At 45.4% G+C, this 19,895-nt stretch overlaps 1 protein-coding gene and 1 non-coding gene across 5 annotated transcripts; both read right to left on the reverse strand.

Annotated features, from left to right (window-relative positions):
* Positions 1 to 148: 148 nt before the first annotated feature.
* On the reverse strand, positions 149 to 18,629 carry EIF4E2 (eukaryotic translation initiation factor 4E family member 2). 4 transcript variants are annotated; one of them, XM_004943383.5, is made up of 8 exons: positions 18,290 to 18,629; positions 17,881 to 17,995; positions 16,521 to 16,655; positions 14,415 to 14,519; positions 11,471 to 11,623; positions 11,242 to 11,378; positions 3,154 to 3,231; positions 559 to 629 (listed from the first exon to the last, which is right to left on the reverse strand). In XM_004943383.5, exons 1-7 carry the CDS (start codon positions 18,331 to 18,333, stop codon positions 3,186 to 3,188), a joined length of 735 nt encoding a protein of 244 aa, XP_004943440.1. In that variant the 5' UTR covers positions 18,334 to 18,629; the 3' UTR covers positions 559 to 629; positions 3,154 to 3,185. The 4 variants fall into 4 exon arrangements, with proteins under 4 accessions (XP_422748.2, XP_004943441.1, XP_004943440.1 ...); XM_003641762.6 differs by having other exon boundaries at positions 567 to 629; positions 18,554 to 18,629; XM_422748.7 differs by lacking the exon at positions 3,154 to 3,231 and having other exon boundaries at positions 149 to 629; positions 18,554 to 18,629.
* Positions 4,019 to 4,109, reverse strand: MIR1755 (microRNA 1755). The gene has a single exon (NR_035256.1). It is a non-coding gene; the product is annotated as a microRNA 1755 (primary transcript).
* Positions 18,630 to 19,895: the final 1,266 nt, after the last annotated feature.

Consider the following 19,895-nt stretch of genomic DNA (forward strand, 5'->3'; position numbering starts at 1 on the left):
CAGGGCTAGGGGTCATGGAGGTGGGTAGCTCAGGGAAAGATGCCTCACGGAGCTACCAGAAACACCCATAGGGCCTCACCACAGACTAGAGAAGTACCACTTCACTATTTTTAGACAAAGCAGGGGAAAAAAAAAAAAGAGACCGAAAGAAACAAAGAGACCCAATAATTTATTGGCAGAGCTGAAAGTGGGCATTTGAAAACCATGGGGCTGACTCTCAACTGGGAAGCTCCTCCCAGCTGCAGAGAGATTTATAATACTGGTGTCCCTCAGCAAAAGGCTCTGACATCAAGGCAGAATCCCAGAGATCCTGCATGCCATGTACAGAAAGAGAGGAAAGTGCTGCGAGATGCGGCCCCAAGGGCACGCTGCTAATCGAAAGGTTGGCCTCCCGCCCCGCTGCTAAAAAAGTTTGTGTATGACAAAATCAGCCTCTATCATCACCACTGCTGGAGGGCTTCAGATGGATCCTTCCTCCAAGGAGGAGTGCGAGAGTGGCCCATGAGTCCCTTCAGAGGTCGGAGGGCACTGGTGGAGACCCCTCAGTGCTGTCAACACGGAGAGAGGAGCTTAGTGCCAACTCTTGTTCTCACAATGTGATTTTTGTGTTTCGAAAGCTTGAATTATCCCTGGAAAACAGAGGAAAGAAAGAGGTCAAAGGTGCGCATTGTTCAGATCCCAGCACCCCATGATTCCACCCACCATGGCTATCAGTGTTGCCATCCCAGCCTGTCACCCAAATCAGTGCTTGTTAAACCTCCTTAGCAGATCTGCTTCCCAACTAGAGACTTTTCACCTGAGCCAACCTGCTGCTCCAGAACACAGAGATCTTGCTTCATCATCGCCCATTGGGAAGACAAAGGTGTTATCTCCTGTGGTCAAGGAATACGATAGGCACTGCAAACCTCCCTGACAGATTCTGGGATTTAAACTGCAAGATCTCTTCCTTCTCAAATATTTGTCCTCATGGCTTCTGCTTGGAGCACAAATATACTGTATATTTTGTCTCATTATCAAAAAGTTTACTCTTTTAAGGTAGGAGAGACCAAAGGACTATTTAATCTGAAAATAACAGTTTCATTTAAATAGCAGAGTTCCCTCAGCAGCTTTTACTCACATGAGTACAGCCATGGGGCTACCAACAAAGGAGTGCTGTTCCACCACCTTCGTTTGCATAGTCTTGCAGGATGCAGCAGTGATTGAAGATGGGGGAGATTACAGAAACCTCTGTTCCTGCTTACTGCTAGCCTGTGAGCAGCAGCAATAGGCAAAGCATATTTACACATCAATAGAAAGCTATTGGTTTGTTTTAGTTTGTTTTCTTTCTTATCCAAATGGAATTAAAGGAGATGATGATTATTTTGGGAGGATGGGTTTGGCACCTTCCCCTAACAGGGCAGGACAGTAAGTTGCCCAAACCCAACACCCAAGGATGCCCCAGCACACATCGCACCAAACTGGGGCAGCTTTGTTGAAGAGCAAAGGCAGCTCACAGCTTCAGAAGCAAGGTGCTCTGCAGGACTGTAAAACCCTGTTTAAAGCCTTGAGCTAGGTTTGTGCACTGCTAAGAGCCACGTGGCAGCTGTAACATCACAGCGCATGCTGGAACAGCTCCAGGAGGCAAGCTGGAGGAGCAGAAGGAAGTCAGAAACACTCTTCAGGAGAGTTAACCAAGTTATTCTGCTATTACTTGACAGCAAAAACCATGCTGGAGGCCATCTGTAGAAGACTGGGGTTCACCTTTGTACTTGCAAACAAAGCAGGCTGTGCTGCCATCTGGGAACACGATTCAGAATTCATTAACTGGATTCCAGTTAATTTGCAATAGCAGTGTGACTTTTCATCCCATAGTGTACTTTCACCTGTGCCATCTACCCCGGGAGGATGGCACACTCTGGTTAGCTCTTGAACAGTTTTTCCATCTTTTGTTTTCTCCCCATTATCACAATGCCCCCATCCCTCTGCTCACCACTGCTCTCCCTGGTTAGCATAGGTAACTCAATATAGTGGAGAACTAAATCAAATCTGTCACTGCCTTCCTATCCACTTGGCACACGTACTGCCTTCTGAGACTGGTATTTAATGAAGTGAGCTGGTTTTCTCTTCTGGAAGGTCACTCGAACGTCCTCTAACAATAAAAATACTGCTAAGAGCTTGTGAAATATTTTGTAAACATTCATCCTCACAAAAGCCCAGATCTGTGAGGAAGGAAAGACTTCAGAGCAAACTATGAAAGCACTGCTTGTCCAAAGCTGTGGAAGGTGGTTTGGGAGCAGTGGGACTCCCAGCAGCCCTCCAGAGTTCAGCTGTGTTGGAGCAGCTACATCCCATCACAGGGTGGGATTCAGACAATAGATTTGCTTCTCTGAGTGGGTTCCTCTGCCCCAGCACTTGGCAACACAGCAACCCCACTTGGCTACAACCATACACAGCCCTCATCACAAGGCCTCATGCAAGCCCTTTTTAGAGGAAGTGCCTGCTGTCAGGGAACTGGGCCCTGGAGGGGAAAAACAATCACAACAGCACTGAGCTCACCTTGCCTATTTTCTCTGCACATGGTTGGTTGCCATTACCAGAAGTAGCAGGTGGTTTCATCCCTTGGGCCACAGCATTATTATTATTTCTAAATACAGTAGCTACTGTGTCCTTCCTGAACAAGCTTTTATTGACAGACTAATTTATTCTGCCCCAGCCCACTGACAAGAGCAAAGGCATGTATGCCAAGCTCCGGGCGCCTCTCTCAGCATCCACTGCATGGATGTGCTCAGCATTCATTTACCACTCCACAGTTGCTAACAGACAACCCTAGGCAGCAGACCCAAGCTGAAGACGTACCTCTCAGCCTCCTAGGACCAGGTCTGGGATACAAGTGGCCTGCACAGTGCAAGGACACATTAACGAAACAGCACACAGCACTGCAACACAAAGTGCTGAGTGAATGCAGACCACTGCGAATGTTGGTGTCTTTGGTCAAAAGAACGCAACGCAGCAACAAACAACCACACCTTTTTGACCTTTGGGAACAAGCCAGCAGTGGAACGGGCCCACCACCAGGCCTACAAGGCAAGAGGGAAACATGCCAGCCCGTGGGAAGAGGGTTGGAAGCTGAGAGGTATGCCATGAAGTCACATAGGAAGAAAGATGAGGCCCTACCCTGGGTGTGACAGAGGGGGGGGAGCGTTCGATCAGCGGCCACTGCTGTTCACCAGGCCATGAAACTCCTCCCAGGCCCTGGCAAGCCAGAGGGAAAAAAAAAAATGAAACAAAAAAAACAGCACTTCAGATCAAAGGCTTCTTAACTTTTAACAAGAGCAGAAACATTCAATGGCGTTTGAAAGGCACTCGTCTTCAGAGAGCAAGGCAATATTCTCTGATAGCCCTCGTGGATAGAAGCATCCTTAAAACCCAGCCAAACATCTGACAGCGCAAGGCAGCTTTAACGTTCTGCACAGACATGAAGCGTTCCCACTGGCTGCTGGCAATGTAGCCACATTAATACCCAGAGACAGGTATGACCTTCCCAGTCACAAATGGAATATCCATTTCCTATCGCTAATAAAATAGCCGGTGTTTTGTATTTCGGGAGGATTATCACATTCCTTGGCTGGTGAAACTCAGCCAGTTATTGGCCTTGTGCTTTACCACATATCTGCAGTAATCCCCACAATAGGGTCTTCTTTAATGCCATATGGCTCGGTTATTAGGCCAGCCTTCGATCGGGCAGCAGAACCCAATTGTTTATAGAAAGTCTCACTTCCAAATGTAAACCTGCACTGTTAATAACAGCCCAGTAAAAACACCCGAGCTATCTGAAATGAAAACGTTTTCAAACAAGTTAGAGGGACAGGCCCAACACTGCATTCCCTGGTGGAGAATGTTACTGACGTACAAAGTTAGCAGACTGAAAAATTGCTGTCTGTTTTACAAAGGCACCATTCTGAAAGCCCCTCTCAGGGAAATAAAGAAACGATGCTGAGGTTAATGTGAGCATGACTACTATCTTCCAGGATCAGAGACATCAAAGGACCTCATCGTTTTTCATACGCAGCTGAGCAGTGCTGGAGGCTACAGCACATGCCAAGCCATTCACCGATCCAAAGTCCCACAGAGCCAGCAGGACCCTAAAGGGAACCCAGGTCAGCCATAAACCCAGGCGGTCTCGCTGATTTTAGCTGCTAAGTGCCAACTGCACCTCACATCTCGTTGCAGTGGCCTGACGAGGCAATGCAGGAAACATGACAGGACAGTACAGAGATGGAAACTCCACAGCAGTCGGCATCTGTGCCCAAAATGGACCCTCAGCCCGGCTCCTACCTGTGCCTCACAGTCAAGCTCCTCATTAGCATTTGCAAAAGCAGCTCAGCTGTCACATGCTCCTTCCCCAGCAAAGGTCCAAACAGAGAATATACCAGCAGAGTGCATGTCATGTGTACTGTGAAAGACTGCATTGCAAACAGGCAGGCTTGCTGGGAACACAGCAAACAGGGCATGAGCAAGCAGCTCGTTACCATGATGTCTACCTTGGAGTTTGTGTGACACTACCTTCCTGTAAGGCAGGATGGCAAATCCCTCTTTCAACGGCATCAGAATTCACCTTTTGAGCATCCCCAGGAGCACAAAAATCTTCCTGATCATGACTGGGGTGGACAAGTAACAGTCATCTTCAGGAGTCCCACAGCTACATCTAATCTCTGAGCTGACACTCAGACACTTTGAAGCAAAGAAAACATGAAGAGAAAAAGCAGACAGCAAAGGTGCTGTAGATGCTGCAAGGACAGCACACCAGACAGCTGGGGTTCACTCTCAGGTTCACCAGTCCTCTCTCAACACTCAGTTGGGAAAGTGCAGGGCAGAATAAAGGGTAAGTTAGCACAAGGCATCTCACAGGTGATTGCTGAGGTCAGATCTGCAATCCAGCTTGACATACAGCAGAATGCTGCCTTGTCAGAGACGAACCCACAGGCGGCTCATTCCAAACAAGGCATCAGCGCAGGCCCCTAAATGGGTGCCTTTCCCCCAAGTCTCCCCTGATAAAGCCAACACACAGTGCCCTGAAAGGCCACAGAAAACTGCCTGTGTTACCCAGCCAGTGCACAGTGCTGCAGGTACTCTCCAGGAGAAAGTTGGGGGAAGACAAACTTGCAACAGAATCCCTTTCAACTACTGAATACGAATTGGAAAGCTATCCACATCTCCAGCCTCTACCTTCATATCCTTCCTTCAATCTCCCATTCCTGCTATTCCCACCACATTTCCACCACCAATAATCACATCTTCTCTCTTTCCTCTCCTGCAGTGCCCCTCAAACCCACAACTTCTGTCCTCTACACAGAAGGGACGCAAGGGCAGATCATCTGTCTACATAATCGATAATGTACTATCCCTTTCAAACCAAGGAGTTCTCTGTTCCAACATCTCATAACATCATGCACACAGTCCTTCAGCTGCCAAGCCCTTCTCACACACAGAGAAAAGGATCTTCCAGCCAAGAATTTTGAAGCTAAGACCCTCATACATATTATACTGCTAATTAATCCAACTATCTGCTGACTTGACTGAAAAAATCCACCAAGACGTGGCTGCTCTAATGTACCTAAACTGTGCTAGCAGAGCAAACTGCTCTCCATTTCGTACTGAATGAGGCTGCCAGTTAATTTTGTCTGGCAGAATCTTTATGACCTGTGATGTGCCAAGGGCACAGTGCCAGAGAGTCTAAGAGGTTATTTTTATGTATAGACATTTTTAGTACCTTAGTGCTATAGTGTCTGTGTGGCGATCAGATACTCAGTGAATTGATCCCCAACACTTAGGTTATTCCCACTGAACAGATGGGAAATGGAAACATTAGCAGGCTAAATAAAGCCAGCCAGAGCTGCTCCTCCACACTCATTCCTGACCCACAACTGCTGAAGTTTCCCACTCCCTCCCACACTCCCAGGGTCAGGATGCAAGCAGAGCTCCCTTTCAAGTTGAAGGAATAATATATATATATGCAAAAAGGAGCCACCATCACAGACTTAGACCAAAAGGGGAAGAGCAGCCACAGCTGTTTCAAGGGAGTTTCCAAATCTAAATTGTGAAAGCAGCACTAGTTGTTTTCTCAAAATCCCAGCAGTTCCCCTTCGGTATTTCTCTACACAGCCCTGCTTCCCTACCATCTCCTTCCCCAGATAAAACAAAAATGGAGATTAGGAACTCACATGCCATGCTGCTCTCACAGCACTCACCGAGGTCTGTCCCTTCCAGCAGTCTGCATGCAACCTGCCAGCATGTCCGCCACTCACTGCACTCTGCACAGTGCCCAGAGCAGCACTGACTCTTCCTGGTGCTCCCCACACTCTAGCAAAGTGCTTAAAGGATTTGTCCACAGCCAACTGGGAACTCTGTGATAAGCCTACAGGCCAACAGCTTTAAAAAAAAATATCTAGGATATTCTTGTAGCTTGAAATAATCCTTTCATTTAACAGGCAGTACGTGCAGCAAAGGCCAACAGGGAAGCCAGCACAACTTTGAAATCAACGTATCTGAACTGACCTCCATGAAAAGAAACACGAAGTGGATTACGGCAGCTTCTTTGCTAAGAGACAGTCCACCAAGATACGGGAGCCTTTTACAGAGTCACAGATACTTCTGAAGAACTGACAAAGAACAAGGCAGTGAATCCATCACTTCAAAGCCTGAGTCTACGGAAGTGCTCTTAACTTGCAGCACCAAGAAACGTTACTGGAATTGGAGAATGGAGTGATAAATGGATTAAGCCAGCACTGTAGAGCCTCAGGAGAGGAGGACAGCTATCAGATCTGGAACCTCACCACTCTTTTCTGTCTTTTATTCCTGTTCTTTGACTTGATGGAATGAGGGTGAAGCAACACAGCCCTCTAGAGCTGGCAAGATCCAAGACAACCCATTACTCCATTGACAGGCATCGGTGTGCATGGGGCCCATTTGCAAACAGCAACTTCAGACCAGGTACAGCTGAAGACAAAGATGGCACAAATGAGGAGTATTAACTGCTAATGTTCCTAGCAATTAGCAAGCAAATGAAAACTAGTGCTACAAAAACATAAAGTTTACATCATAGTTAAAAGAGTAGCTGAGCTCCAGTGCAACAACAAAGGAGACTTCTCACATGCACACCATCACCATCTCACTGCTTCAGAAACGCTCATCTGGCCACACATTTACCACTTCCCTGAGGATTTCTTTTGTCACATTTCCCTTGAATTCAAGACTGCACTCCCCACCCCCCTTCTTTCCTTTTTTCTTTCTTTCTTTTTCTTTAAAACACAAGAACCTTGTTCCTGCATCCTTCTTACAGTGCATACCCTTATTCCCTCCCAAGGATTATCTGTTGGCTTCCCAGCTAAAATACTGTCCAAGGCCATTTCCTCCAACCGCCTGCAGTGAAATGAACCCAGTGCCAGCCCTATTAAGATCAACTATTCTTCTCATTTACTCGAGCCATCCCATTAGTTATCAGTAGTGACTTTGAAAGGAACAGAGAGTTTTATACCCTGCTCAGCTCTCACTGCAGCAGGCACTTACAAATAACTGAAGCTTTGTTTTCAGAAAAAAAGTAGCCTTGCTTTTGAGCTGACAGGACGATCCATAAAGTCACACAGCAACCAAAATATTTCCAGGCCATTCAGCTCAGTGGAAGCTTGCAGCACGGCTGCACAGTGAGTGCCTGGTCTCTGCCGTCACATGAAGCAATGCTGTCCAGCATCCTGGATGGTGCTGCAGGTGGGAGCTCTCAGCAAAGGAGACGGCCATTGACCACACAGCTATCAGCAAAGAGTAGGAAAGCTGAAAACCCCAGGCAGGGCAAGGAGATATGCTTTCCAAAGACAAACAAACAACAACAAAAAAACCACACAAGAAAATACACTATAAACCACAGAGCATACATTCTAAGACAGCAAAAAAGATTTGTTTTTCCTTAATTCCAAACCACAGAGAGTGCTGCTGTCATAACCCACTGTCACTGCTGAACCATGTCACTTCCAAGGTTAAGAACACTGATGACAGAACCTTTTATATTGTCCACTTCAGGCGAGTGCACCTCTGGGAAGGAACAAAGAGAAGCAATCTCTTTCCAGCTACTGAAAGAAGGCAGCCCACAAAATGTGTTCTTCTCAGGTACCGAGTGAGCACTGTAATGTCTAAGGTACTATAAATCCTCTGGAATTAAGAAGAGTCCAATAGAATGCTCTAGCTCTTCCAGTAAGATTGGTAATTAATACAGACTAGGCTGACCCTTCCAATTGCAGGGATTTAGGCAGCTTGTCAATATAGCAAGCAAGAGAAAGGACGAACATGTGAATACTGCAATGAAAGATCTGCTTATCTAGCTAAATGCACAAGCCCCACCACTGTGAGCAGCAGGAACAGAATGCAGAAAAGCTCTTTGGAATAACTGTGAAGCAACAGATACTTTTCTAAAGCAGCCTGGCAGTACCACCACCTTCTGAAACAAAGGAGGCTGCAGCCTCTCTGACAACCCATGAAAAATGGTGTCTAAAAACAAGTTAACATGAAGTACGATATCACAAAAGGAATATATAAGACCTGAAACACAGTGCTCAGCTTCCACAGTGAGGGGCACGCTACCAATTTCGACCAAAGTGTTCATTTACAGTGTGTCAAAAGCTAATCCAGGTCAATTCACTACCTAAAAGTCAAGGTTTTGAGAAACGCCTGTTCTTTTCTTGCTAAGCATGCTCCCTTTCCCGAAGCACAATCAATGCCAATCAAACCCTGCACACGAGCAGAGCTCTAGTGGAGAGATGCAGCCCATACAAATGAAAAATGCCACAAGCTCCCCTAGAAAGGCAGTCCTGACAAAGCCTACAGCATGGCTCTTCCATTAGAGCCTTTCATAAAACACAGCCAGAGTGTGAATACTGAGCGCTGGCTAGAAAGCCCTCTCGAGCCATAAATCACATGGTACATGCACAGCATAAGTGGAGTTTATTCATGACGGACAGTATTTCAACAGGGCTTGATAGATGGCTGAGGAAAAGGAGCCAGGCTTTATGGAAGATAGAACTAGTTACACAAGAGATTCTTCATTAGTGAGAAATCCTTAATGATATGAAGCTTAGCCAAGCGGAGTCAGCCTGAAAGCTGGGGCTGTCCTGCTCTTCTCTGTCAACAAAGCAGGCACCATCACCTCCCTGCAGCTTGCTGCCTGCAACTCCTCCGTGCTAGCGCTGATACCGAGCAAGAAAAGCACAATAAGTCAGTCCACGCACCACTACACAGCAACTCCAATGACAAACAGCTCCGGTCTGAATTTACACCAGCACCATTAGAAGGAGATGTTGGACTGCACTAAAAGCAGAGCGCTGCAGCTCAAGCGAGGCAATGGAAAAAGAAGTCTCGTGACACCCTACATGATGGAAGGTTAATTGCTCAGACCTACTCCTCTAGGACACCAAACCCACTTCTGACTACCACTCCTACCCACAGAAGGGTACGTGGGAGAAAAGCCAGCCTGGTCCTGTTTAACAACTGCTCCCAGCTGTAATCTGAACCACTAAATTTGATTCCTCAAACACCTGTTATTCTTGGACAAGCTCCTCTTGCACCATACATCAGAAGAATAAAATGAAACCTATGCAACACAGAAAGAGAGGGCAGCCAGCACGGTCTGTTATACTACTGTAGGGAAATGAGACCATGACACTGGATGCACCATCACTTGAGGACTGATGCCTGCCAGAGCAAAACTAGACACCAGCATTGCAACACCAGCACTCTGTGACCTACGAAGTGCTGATGAGGATAGCTTATAAAGGAAAGGCCACATCACTTCCTGTCTAAACTTGCTACACAAATATCACAGCTGCAACACAGGCTTGGGATACAACTTTCCTTACAGAGTCAAGGAGAACAGAACAATCTCCTTCCTCGCAGCACAAAGCTGCAGTACCAGCTTGCAGTCTGCTGCTGCAGAACAGAAGCAAAATACCCTGGAAAATGTCTACATGAGCACTTTGCTATCTCGTAACACAGGCAGAGAGTTGATGGTGCCCTCTCCTGGCAATAAGGGCATGAGAGATGTTACTGGCAAAAAAAAAAATCACAAGATTTCAACAAAAGTAAGAACTTTCAGAAACACCAAAGCTTACTGGAAAAAGATAGGGTTTAACAACAATAATTTCCCTTTTCCTTCTCCTTCCCACACACACAGGCAGGAGGGCCATGTGGAGCACTAGATGCCTAAAGGCAGTTTAAACAGACTCATGTATTATTGCTAGTGACTCACACCCCAAATCAGATGCTACTAGTAGCTGCATTTCTGCTAAAAGCAGGACTGAGCTCACCAAACCCTCTGCCAGCACACCAAAGAGATGGTGTTTCTGTGGGAAGGACGAGCAAGCACAATGAAAATAAGTCACAAAAGGTACCTGGACCCTGATTAAGGATTGGATTAGAAACCTCACTGTCTCATTAATTTGTTTCACTTCTTCCAAGTGTTAATTTAATCGATATGACCTAATCGGTATATTGGTTCATAATATAGGGCAGGAAAAAAAAAGGTATGTGATTCACTATAACCAATACTTGCGCATGCAATTCTCTGGCACATTGTGGGAAATAAAAGTCACCCTGAATGGCCTGGTATGGTAGGCTATAATAGGTTTATTTAAAAATACAGTTGTCCTCTCTGTGTACCATGATCTTCTAGTCTTGTTAAAGAGCCTCTGTCACCAGGGCCTGGAAGACTTAATATACGACGTTTATTATGATTAGAAATCATTTGTACAGCACTGTAAATTCACACAGCTCTTTCCCAAGAACATTTATAAGTCTAATGGCACTATAAATCCCTGTTAGCTTCCGCACTTTATTCCCTTGAATCTCTATTTATTCAAATGATCTCACATCCCCCCCCCCCCCCCACATTGCAATCTTGTCTCTGAATATATGAAGCCACAGTCCCACACTGGGCAGCCGTCTCCCAAGTGACAGGCTGGGTGGATTGCTAACAAAGCCCAGGACTATACACTTAAAAAAGAATACTATTAGAACAGAACGAACCTAATAACAGCACAATAATGACACAGATGTTTAGCTTTCAAAGCACACTGGCAACAATCTCTGCTGTTTGTCTTACTGTTCGCATTGAACAGCCCCGATGCACACGAGCAGTTCTCCCCGTTCTTGTGATCTGCATTAAATTGCTCGAGCACGCATGCAAGCAGCAGCAGGCCCTCCCCCTGCCACCATACGTACTTGATGCTATCGGTGTGTGTTTTATATTCCATGATGGTGTTGGGAGGTAGGTTGAGCACTCTTCGTAACGTGTCGCGTATCCGGGCTGTCGTGGCCTGGTCACTGGCTGTCTTATTCCATATCGAGATAATATCCTCCTACAGAATAGCACGTAAGGAAGGGGTAAGCAGATGGCATCTTCTGTAGCCCTGCCAAATGGAAGTATGTGCCAGCTCTCAGAACAGCTTACCTGGAATCGGACAGAGACGACCGCCCCACAGATTTCTTCGCCCACCATGAACTGCTCTCCAAGCATCGCCAGAATGAGATTCTCCCAACATCGTGATGCTAAGCCCTTCCGCAGACGGATAATCCATTTACCACCATTTTTGTTGGCATCATCCTAGGAAGATTTGCAAGAAATCAATTTATTTTCGTCTAGTAATTTTTCTGCTTCCCACGAGACAGCAATGCCATAGATGGTAGCAGATATTGATTGGGTGGAGCACCAGGGACTGATATCTGGAGGTATTTCAAAGCAAAAGCATTTCACTGCTCCCCCATACAAGCAGAGAAAGAGGAATGCCACTTACTTTGTTTCAAATACTTTGTATTCAATGACTCTCAGCATTCCAGAGGACGCTATACACTGAAGACTTGAGCTCTCATATTTTGATCCCACTAGTAAAGACTACAACAGCCTATCCATCTGCACACAGAAGCAGAGGCAAGAACCCTAAAATTATTCCAAAGCCTTAGCCAAATTCCAGCTTTGTTTAATCCCCTGTATACATAGCTCTTCTTGTTAAAAGAGGAAAAATCCCTTATCACTGAACGTGGAAGGCAGGGAAACAGTTTGCAAAATCATGTTTAAAAGTAAGGGGAAAGTTGAAACACACTTTCCTTCAGCGTTTCCAGGAGCTAGCTCATGTGGCAAGTTAACCCAGAATGACCAGCCTGTTCTCTGGAAGCCACTATCATTATCACAGATACAGATCAACTGTGTTGACCCAAGGAAATACACAAAAATTGGAAGAAAGGAAAGGAAAAATTTAGGCTAAGCACCTGACCTGTCACCTCAAAATTGCAATTCAGTATGTTGAACTGAAAACTGCTACAGACTGCCTCACTTCACAGAACACACAACCACATCAAACAGCAGTTCCTCCTTTGTGCAGAATTCTCGCTGTGGCATTCCCTTGTAGCTGGAAACTCTTACAAAGAGGAATAAATTCCATCCAAAGCCAACAACTGAGATGTAGGAACAAGTCTAAGAGGAGGTGGCAGTTAAGAAGGGAATGAACAGAGGTCTAGGAGAGAAACAGAGAAGGAGAGCTCGTAGAGAACTGTAGTACACAGAACATCCCTGGCAAATAATTAGCAATCCCCTTTGCCAACCTAAGTTACACTTCAAAGATGCTAGGCAAGACAGCCCAATCCATCTTAATGGAACGAAATTAACTTTATTTTAGCTATAAAGCTTCCTTAGGGCTTAGAAAAACTAAGCATTTGTGTGCTCTCAAGGATAGCAAATGCCAGTGAAGCAATCCTGAGCAAAAAGGAAAATGCCAGCACAAGAGCAGCATCCACCAGACCCCCAGTTTTCATTTAAGTGTTAAGAGTCCATACTGAAAGGGAAAGGCATGAGCTCTGGACAAACCTCAAAGCGCGAGAGCAGCCACATACAAGGTGAAGAATCTAAATCAGCAGAAGTTCTAGGAACGTTGCATATTGCCATGAAATGCAAAATGCTTTTCTGATAAAGCATCCTTGTTTTCCAAGTTGTGGACAACCCACTCTGAGAATTAAGTTGCCTAGACTTCAGCCTTTGTAAGTTGGGTTTAAATTCTCGAACATTCCACACTGACTTACAGAGGTAAGAACTGGTATAGCTCAAAACACCTTAAACATTGTTTAGGAAGGTTCAAGGCTAGAAAGAGAATGGTCCTTGGGAAGCAGACGCTGTATTGTGTGTTTTACGGTTATTGTTAGTTTTCTTTCAGGTTAAACAAGCTTTGGTTCAGTCATGCATTTCATTTCCCTTTACCAGAATAATAATGATCTGCAGCCCAGAAAATCACAAGGCAACATTATGCTTACTGCTACTGACTTTACCCAGAAAAGGCACAGATGGATTCTGAAAAAGATCAGAACTACATATATGTATACATGCTCATAAAAATTACAGTAATTAAGCTTACTTTCAAAGAGGAAGGAACATAAAGCCCTAGAAAGAGTAGCAAAGAGAAGGGAAGCAACAAGGATCGTCCTCCACAAATACAAGAAGGCAACGTGACCAGAAATAAAGACAAAGAGCCTCTCCATCCTCATCTTAAAATGGCTACAGGGAAATTCTTTATAGAAATTCTGCTATCATTAACTTGTGGACTCTCTGGTGGGCACATTATCAGAGCAGCTAGCTGACTAGGAGTCCAAAGAGGGTTAAGCGTTTTATATAAATTGTATTTGCAGTAACTGGCTATAAAACACCTTGCTTAAAATAATTGCCAACCAGGGTCACATATAAATTTCTCAGGACCAAGCAGCATAATTAGGTACTGCAAAGCAACACATAAAATTCTCATATTGCAAATGGTATTGGTCATTGCTGGAAGCCAGCCAGGAACTGGTAGAATGATTTGTTGGGCAAAGGTTTTTTTTTTCCTTCTTTATACAGATTTGGACAGAAATGAACACATGCAAACCAAGTGGCTCATAAAGAAAAAAGTGAATGAAGGGCTAAGGCTTCCTTCCATTTCCTGTTCTGTGTACAGCTGTAGGCTTTTAAGCATGTGCATCTCCTTACTTCTTATTTTATTTCTTCCCTTATTGAGAGGTTCAGTCCCTTTTAGAGGAGAGCTCCACGCTGCTGCCACAGGACAAAGCAATAATAAGGGGTAAAAGTTAGTATGTAGTGAGCACAGAGCTTAGCTGGGCTACCCCTTTTACTGAGCTGCAGGCAACACTGCCCAGAGGTATCTTCTGGACCCACAGCAAGCAACTCCCCTCTTCTGCCCTCTCCTCTGCCAGAAGATCACAGAACCACCAGGTTACACAGAACAAGTTTACAGCAAATTCAGAAGAAAAGGCTGAACCCCAGAGTGCCATTAAGCGACAAGAGTCTCTTCACTGCAGAAGGTTTCATCCATCTTCTCTGGGGAAGTATCAAGGCAGACATGAGAGCTCCGACTCACCTCCCACATGGGTTTGATGCCCTCTTTGAAAAGATGGAAGTCACTATGGCCTGTCAGGTCCCCAGGACGTACCATGTGACTGTAAAACCGCCAGAACTGCTCCACCTGCAATGACATCGACCACACAGTGAGGCTGCTCAAACTGTTCAGAGCCACAGCTCCTACAAAAACAGGCTTCCCTTTCTACAACAGCTAGCCAGACACACCTTCCCCTCTTCTCTTTTTTTTTTCTTGTCACTAGGGTGTTTATTAGGATACCCATAAGGCAGCAATAGGATCAAAGATTGGGTGCCTACTTCTCATTGGCTCTATCAGCATGTGACCACCTGAAATATTCAACAGGTGCCTGCAAAAATTACTTGGTGTTTGTCCAAAACAGTCTGTGCTAAGATAGCCTCTGCTCTAGAGGACAGCTGCCAGATTCTAATGCTCAAACTTTGAATTAGTGGACATATATCAAGTGCAACAGCTACAGTCAAACCTCCCTGCGCCACAAGAGAACTCATTCCTGCACCACTGTTCTCAGCACTGAGTCTGCAGAAGCCTCCAAATCTGACATATGTTGGATTGATGTTTATTGTATCCAGGTTTTAAGACAACAGAGATGTTCTGGTGCTGTTTTAAAATCTTTAGGCACCACTTAGAGCTTTTGTTTAAATCCCTCTTATTTCCCTTTACAGCCTGCTATGACATTCTGACCACTACAAAAATACCATTTTCCATCATGTCACCCCCCTGTGTATACTTCAGATAGCCTGGCCAGAATTTTTAATTCTTAAAAATAAAACATCTATTCTTTCAGATTCTCTGCATAAAAAAGGATTTTAGAGAGGCTGCATCTTTAAAAGAAGGCATTGGAACAGATTATACTAATTTCCACATTTTAAGAGGACTCTACTCAGTAAGACCATAGCTATTAAGCAGACCTGCAATGAAGCTGGAGGGGTTGCACACCATCCCAAGTACTTTATCAGAGACCTCGATGACTTGGTCAGCACTTGGAATTCTGCTTCAAACACTGATCTCTGCCATCCAGACAGGAATTTGCTTTTATAGCCAATATAATTATGAATCAAGGCTGAGATGGGGTCAGAAACTATTACTGTAAGAATTTCTACACTGCATTTGGATATAAGTTCTCACAATGAGTGCACCTGCCCTCTAGTGGTTAGCATTTAAAAGCTCTGAGTCAGAGCTTTCTACTGAAAAGCGAAGGACAAATGTGAACCCAGGCTTCAGCTCAGACAGTCCTTCCTGGAGCTTATTCTCTCTCCTTCTTTGACAGAATTTGGAACCAAATCTTCTGACCAACCTCCTTCCATCCTACCTGAATTCTAGCATTTCCAGACTACAGTATCAATCAGAAAATCTTCACAGCAAAGAGCAGACAACTGAAAAGCTATTGCCAATCATCATGCCATAGCCAGAAGTACTTGCCCGTACACATATATACCTGCTAGCCTTAAGAATGGTTGTGATGCCTGTACAACAGAGGACATATTTTGCTTGCGTACCTCGAGATCTTAACAATGGTTTTACATTACCAGTAGCATAAAACAACCCAACAATGCACTTCTAGTACGTACTTCATTCTAAGAATAAACAGCCACAAACAGCAAAAGGGTAAAGGGAGAGTAGCTTGCCTTCCAACCAGCTTCACTGCAACACCCAACTGCACCTCAGTCATCACTTCCACAGCAACAGCAGACACTATGCCAACAGTTGCTTACACACCAAGCACACCAGATAACTGCTCGTAACACACACTTGGTGGTAGAAATACTGGAAGGTATGGGTGAATAGTACAGGGAGCTGTACAGTCATCACAGCTATTCCTTTCTTCTCTTGCTCACCTGTCAAGTTCTGCTGCAGCATGCAGATTATAGTCCATACTTCTATTATTATTCCAGCTATCTAGCACAGGGCAGAGAACTGCTTAGGACATGCCACCTGGTGTAGGTAGTTCAAGAACTCACCTGTAAGTGCTCTGCTCTCAACAGCAGAAGCACAGCACGCAGGTGCATTACGCTCAATGCACAGAGAGTAAGCCAGCCACGATGACTACATCACACCCAAGAGATACAAGCACAGCAGGGATATACTCACTGAGGCAAAGGTGCCAATCTGTTTGATGTTCTGTTCATAACTCTGCGAGCTGGTAGGCCTCCCAGGTGTTCGTCTGGAGTACCAGAAAGTGTAATTATACTGCAAGGGGTGCTCAGCTGGTCCTGGGACAACTGCCTGCAGAACAAAAAAAACCCTTGCTTGTCCCTAATATGCTCCTCTACAGCAAGAATGGAAAAAAATATATTCACAGCATCAGAAATCCACGTTCCCATCCTAACAGAGCATAAAACAAACAACAAACCCCAATTTTCACTGAAAAATGCCACTGCTGCTAGTTGTCTGACATGGATCATTAGGCTAACAGCAGCTGGTCATTTCAAAGAGTATTAGGAATGTGCTGTGTGGGGATGGTTAAGGAAATAATAACTTAAGCTCTAGGAAGCGTCACAGAAAAACAAGCCTCCTAACAATTAAAAACAGCATTATTAAATTTACCTTTTAATTCCATACTGTGACTGCCTCAAAAGAAAATGACAAACTGAAAATGACAATATCTTTTTCTGAATGAAGAAAAAAAGTCATTCTTCCCTACGGAGAATAAAACTCATTTATACTAAACCAGGATTCAAAAGCAATTACAACTCATTGATGACTGCAGCTCCCGAAAGCAACTGACTCTCCCAACACCCTGGGAGGACTATTCTGTCTTCTAATGAGTGTGAAAAGAGGTTAACAAGAAGTTATTACCCAGGAACCAAAACTGATGTGACACAAGATGGAGGAGTTGGGGCTTTTTTTTCCACTTGGTATTGCTGCAGGAGTAAACAGAGCTTAAATCTCTGTTCTATTCTTGTCTATGTTAAATTTACAATGATTGTATTACTTCAAACACAATAGTATAAGCACAAGATTAAAAAAAACAACAAATAAGCATAGAATCATAGAAACATAGAATGATATCCACCTTCTCAACCAGGTACACTGCACTCACTGAGATCCCATCTTAAAAGTAATGTCAACAGTGAGACAAACACAGGTTGTAAGCCAGCTGAAGGCCACCACTCCTCTGTCAGTTACTCTTTTTGCTACATCCTCTTCCAAATTTTGTTTTCAGGGGTCAGGGGAATAAAACTTCATTTTTTCTAACCTAAGCAAAAGCCTGGCTGCACCCAGATGCAACGTGAAGGAAGTGTTCTCCCCCCAGATCATATGCCTTCAAGAACTCCAAAACGGAACTTCAGAAAGAGAGAGAGAAACACAGCTCCTCTGCCATCATTACCACAGTAACAAAACATAACATGACCACAGTCCCCCAAGGCACATTCCTTATCCTTAAGCTGAGGGCTGCAGTACTCTCACCTCGTGCCCTGGTGAGGGAAAGCAGCCACCAGCACCTTACCTTCCTCTTGGTGGTACTCTGTGGTTTCTCTCGATCATTCTTTTCCTTCTCACTGTCTTTCTGTGTGTTATTCTCCTCATTCTGGTCATGGTCTCCACTATCATCATCTTTCAATCTGGTAAGGAAAAAGAACAGCTGCAGTGAGCGTTATTTCTTGGAGCTAAGAAGTTTCAAACCAAGCAGCAGCAGCCTCTTTTTATACGCTCCTCCTGCTAGCAGTGCCCCTGGTGGTTAGAAATCTACACTTGACAGCACACACAGGCTCCTCAGGCACATGGAGAACCAAGCATAAAATGAATTCGAGTACTCTGTAACGGACCAGAGGCCCACTGCAAAAAAAAAAACCCCACCGCGTGGACTCCCAGATCTGCAGGCAGCAGCCGCAGAGACCCCACCGCAGCTTTCTGACCCTTTCCCTGGCTCTCCACAGCCTGGGCCAGGCGCGGCAGCCATCACCCCCCGCACGCCTCAGGGCTCCCGGCCTGCCCCACTCCCTGCCGAGGGCAGGAAAAGCCGAGCGAGAACCGTGGCCAGAAGGCCGGCCCGTCCCACCGCGATGCCTCCCGCCAGGGCGCAGGGCCGGGCCGGGCGGGGGGAAAGGGGCTGTGCGCGGCCCCGTGACTCATCGCGGATGGAAGCCGCGGACAGGGCCTGGGCCACGCCGCCGACTCACGCGTCGAATTTGTTGTTCATCGTCGCTCGCTGCCGCCACCCCCGTCCACCTCAGCGACTTCCGCTTCGCCGAGTCCGCTCTCCAAAGCCTTCCGCCACTTCCTGCGGCGACAGCGACGCCATGCTCCCCGCCCCGGCATCATGGGGGCGGAGCGCGGCGGAAGTGGAAAAAAAGACACTTCCGGTTGCCATCTTGGTCCTTGTGTGCAGTAGCACGGGGTGGGCTGGGGGTGTCTTGCAGCTGTTCCTGGCTCCATTCTGCAGCACAGAAATGAGGATTCAAGAAGGCAGAATACGCGTAGGCTTTTATTTAGGAACTCACGATGCCCAATACAGCTTGCACTGCAGGACTGGGGCAGCTGAATCAGCTCGATTTTCCCTATGACACTGCCATGAGCAAGGACAGTGACACATAAAAGTGCAGATGTGTGCATTTCTCACTTCCAGATACACCATTGTTTAGAGGAGTAGCTATCATAAAGCAATAGTGGTGGCATCTGAGCCAGTTGTGAAGAAATCTGTGGTCACTTGGAACATGTTGGTGCCTGAATATAGATTGTGGGTCATCCTTTGCCTGCAGATATAAGGGAGGTGATGAGCTTTGAGAATCTTTTGATACTGTAACAGATTTCCAGCAAGAGAGATTTATCCATACGTGCATATCCACAGAATCCATACTGAGTTGGTGAAATTGGAAAGACAGCAGCTCTGTAGCTCTACTAGAAAAATAATCTTACTGACTGAGGAATGTAGTGCACAATCAGCTTTATTCCAGTCTAGGGTGGAACAACGTTACTATCTCTGTGGTGACTGCCAAGGAACACCAGTAAGTACTTAGACAAAGTACTGGGCTTTTGAAGTGCAATTAAAACAGATAAATAACAGCCTCTCAGAAGAAAGAGGAGGAGGATGTGGGAAGACAGCTGGAAAATATCTGAACTACAAATATTTTAAATATGTTGCAGCTGCACAAGAGACAAATACTCATTACCTTTAATTTCCTGAGCGAATTATGCATCATTGAGGATCCGTGACTCTCCAGGCACCCAGCTCTTCTGGTGGTTCCTGGTCTCACCCTTATTAAGTGTTTGCAGATCCTGCAAGTATGTTAGTGCCAACAGCAGTCTCATTAACACAGGGTTGAAGCACTTTGACGGTAGTGGGAAGGTTCCTTACAGCTGCATGTGGAAATACAAGCTCAAGGAACACTATGACATCTTGGCTTCATAGCTTCATTTAGAGCCTGAACTGTCACAGCTGAGCCATGTCTAACCATGTCTTTGATCCAGGTGTATTACTTATCTGACTATAGGAAATAAATGCCCACATAATATTTTTTTTCA

Source organism: Gallus gallus, chromosome 9, assembly GCF_016699485.2.
Source record: "Gallus gallus isolate bGalGal1 chromosome 9, bGalGal1.mat.broiler.GRCg7b, whole genome shotgun sequence".
NCBI classification, from domain to species: domain Eukaryota; kingdom Metazoa; phylum Chordata; class Aves; order Galliformes; family Phasianidae; genus Gallus; species Gallus gallus.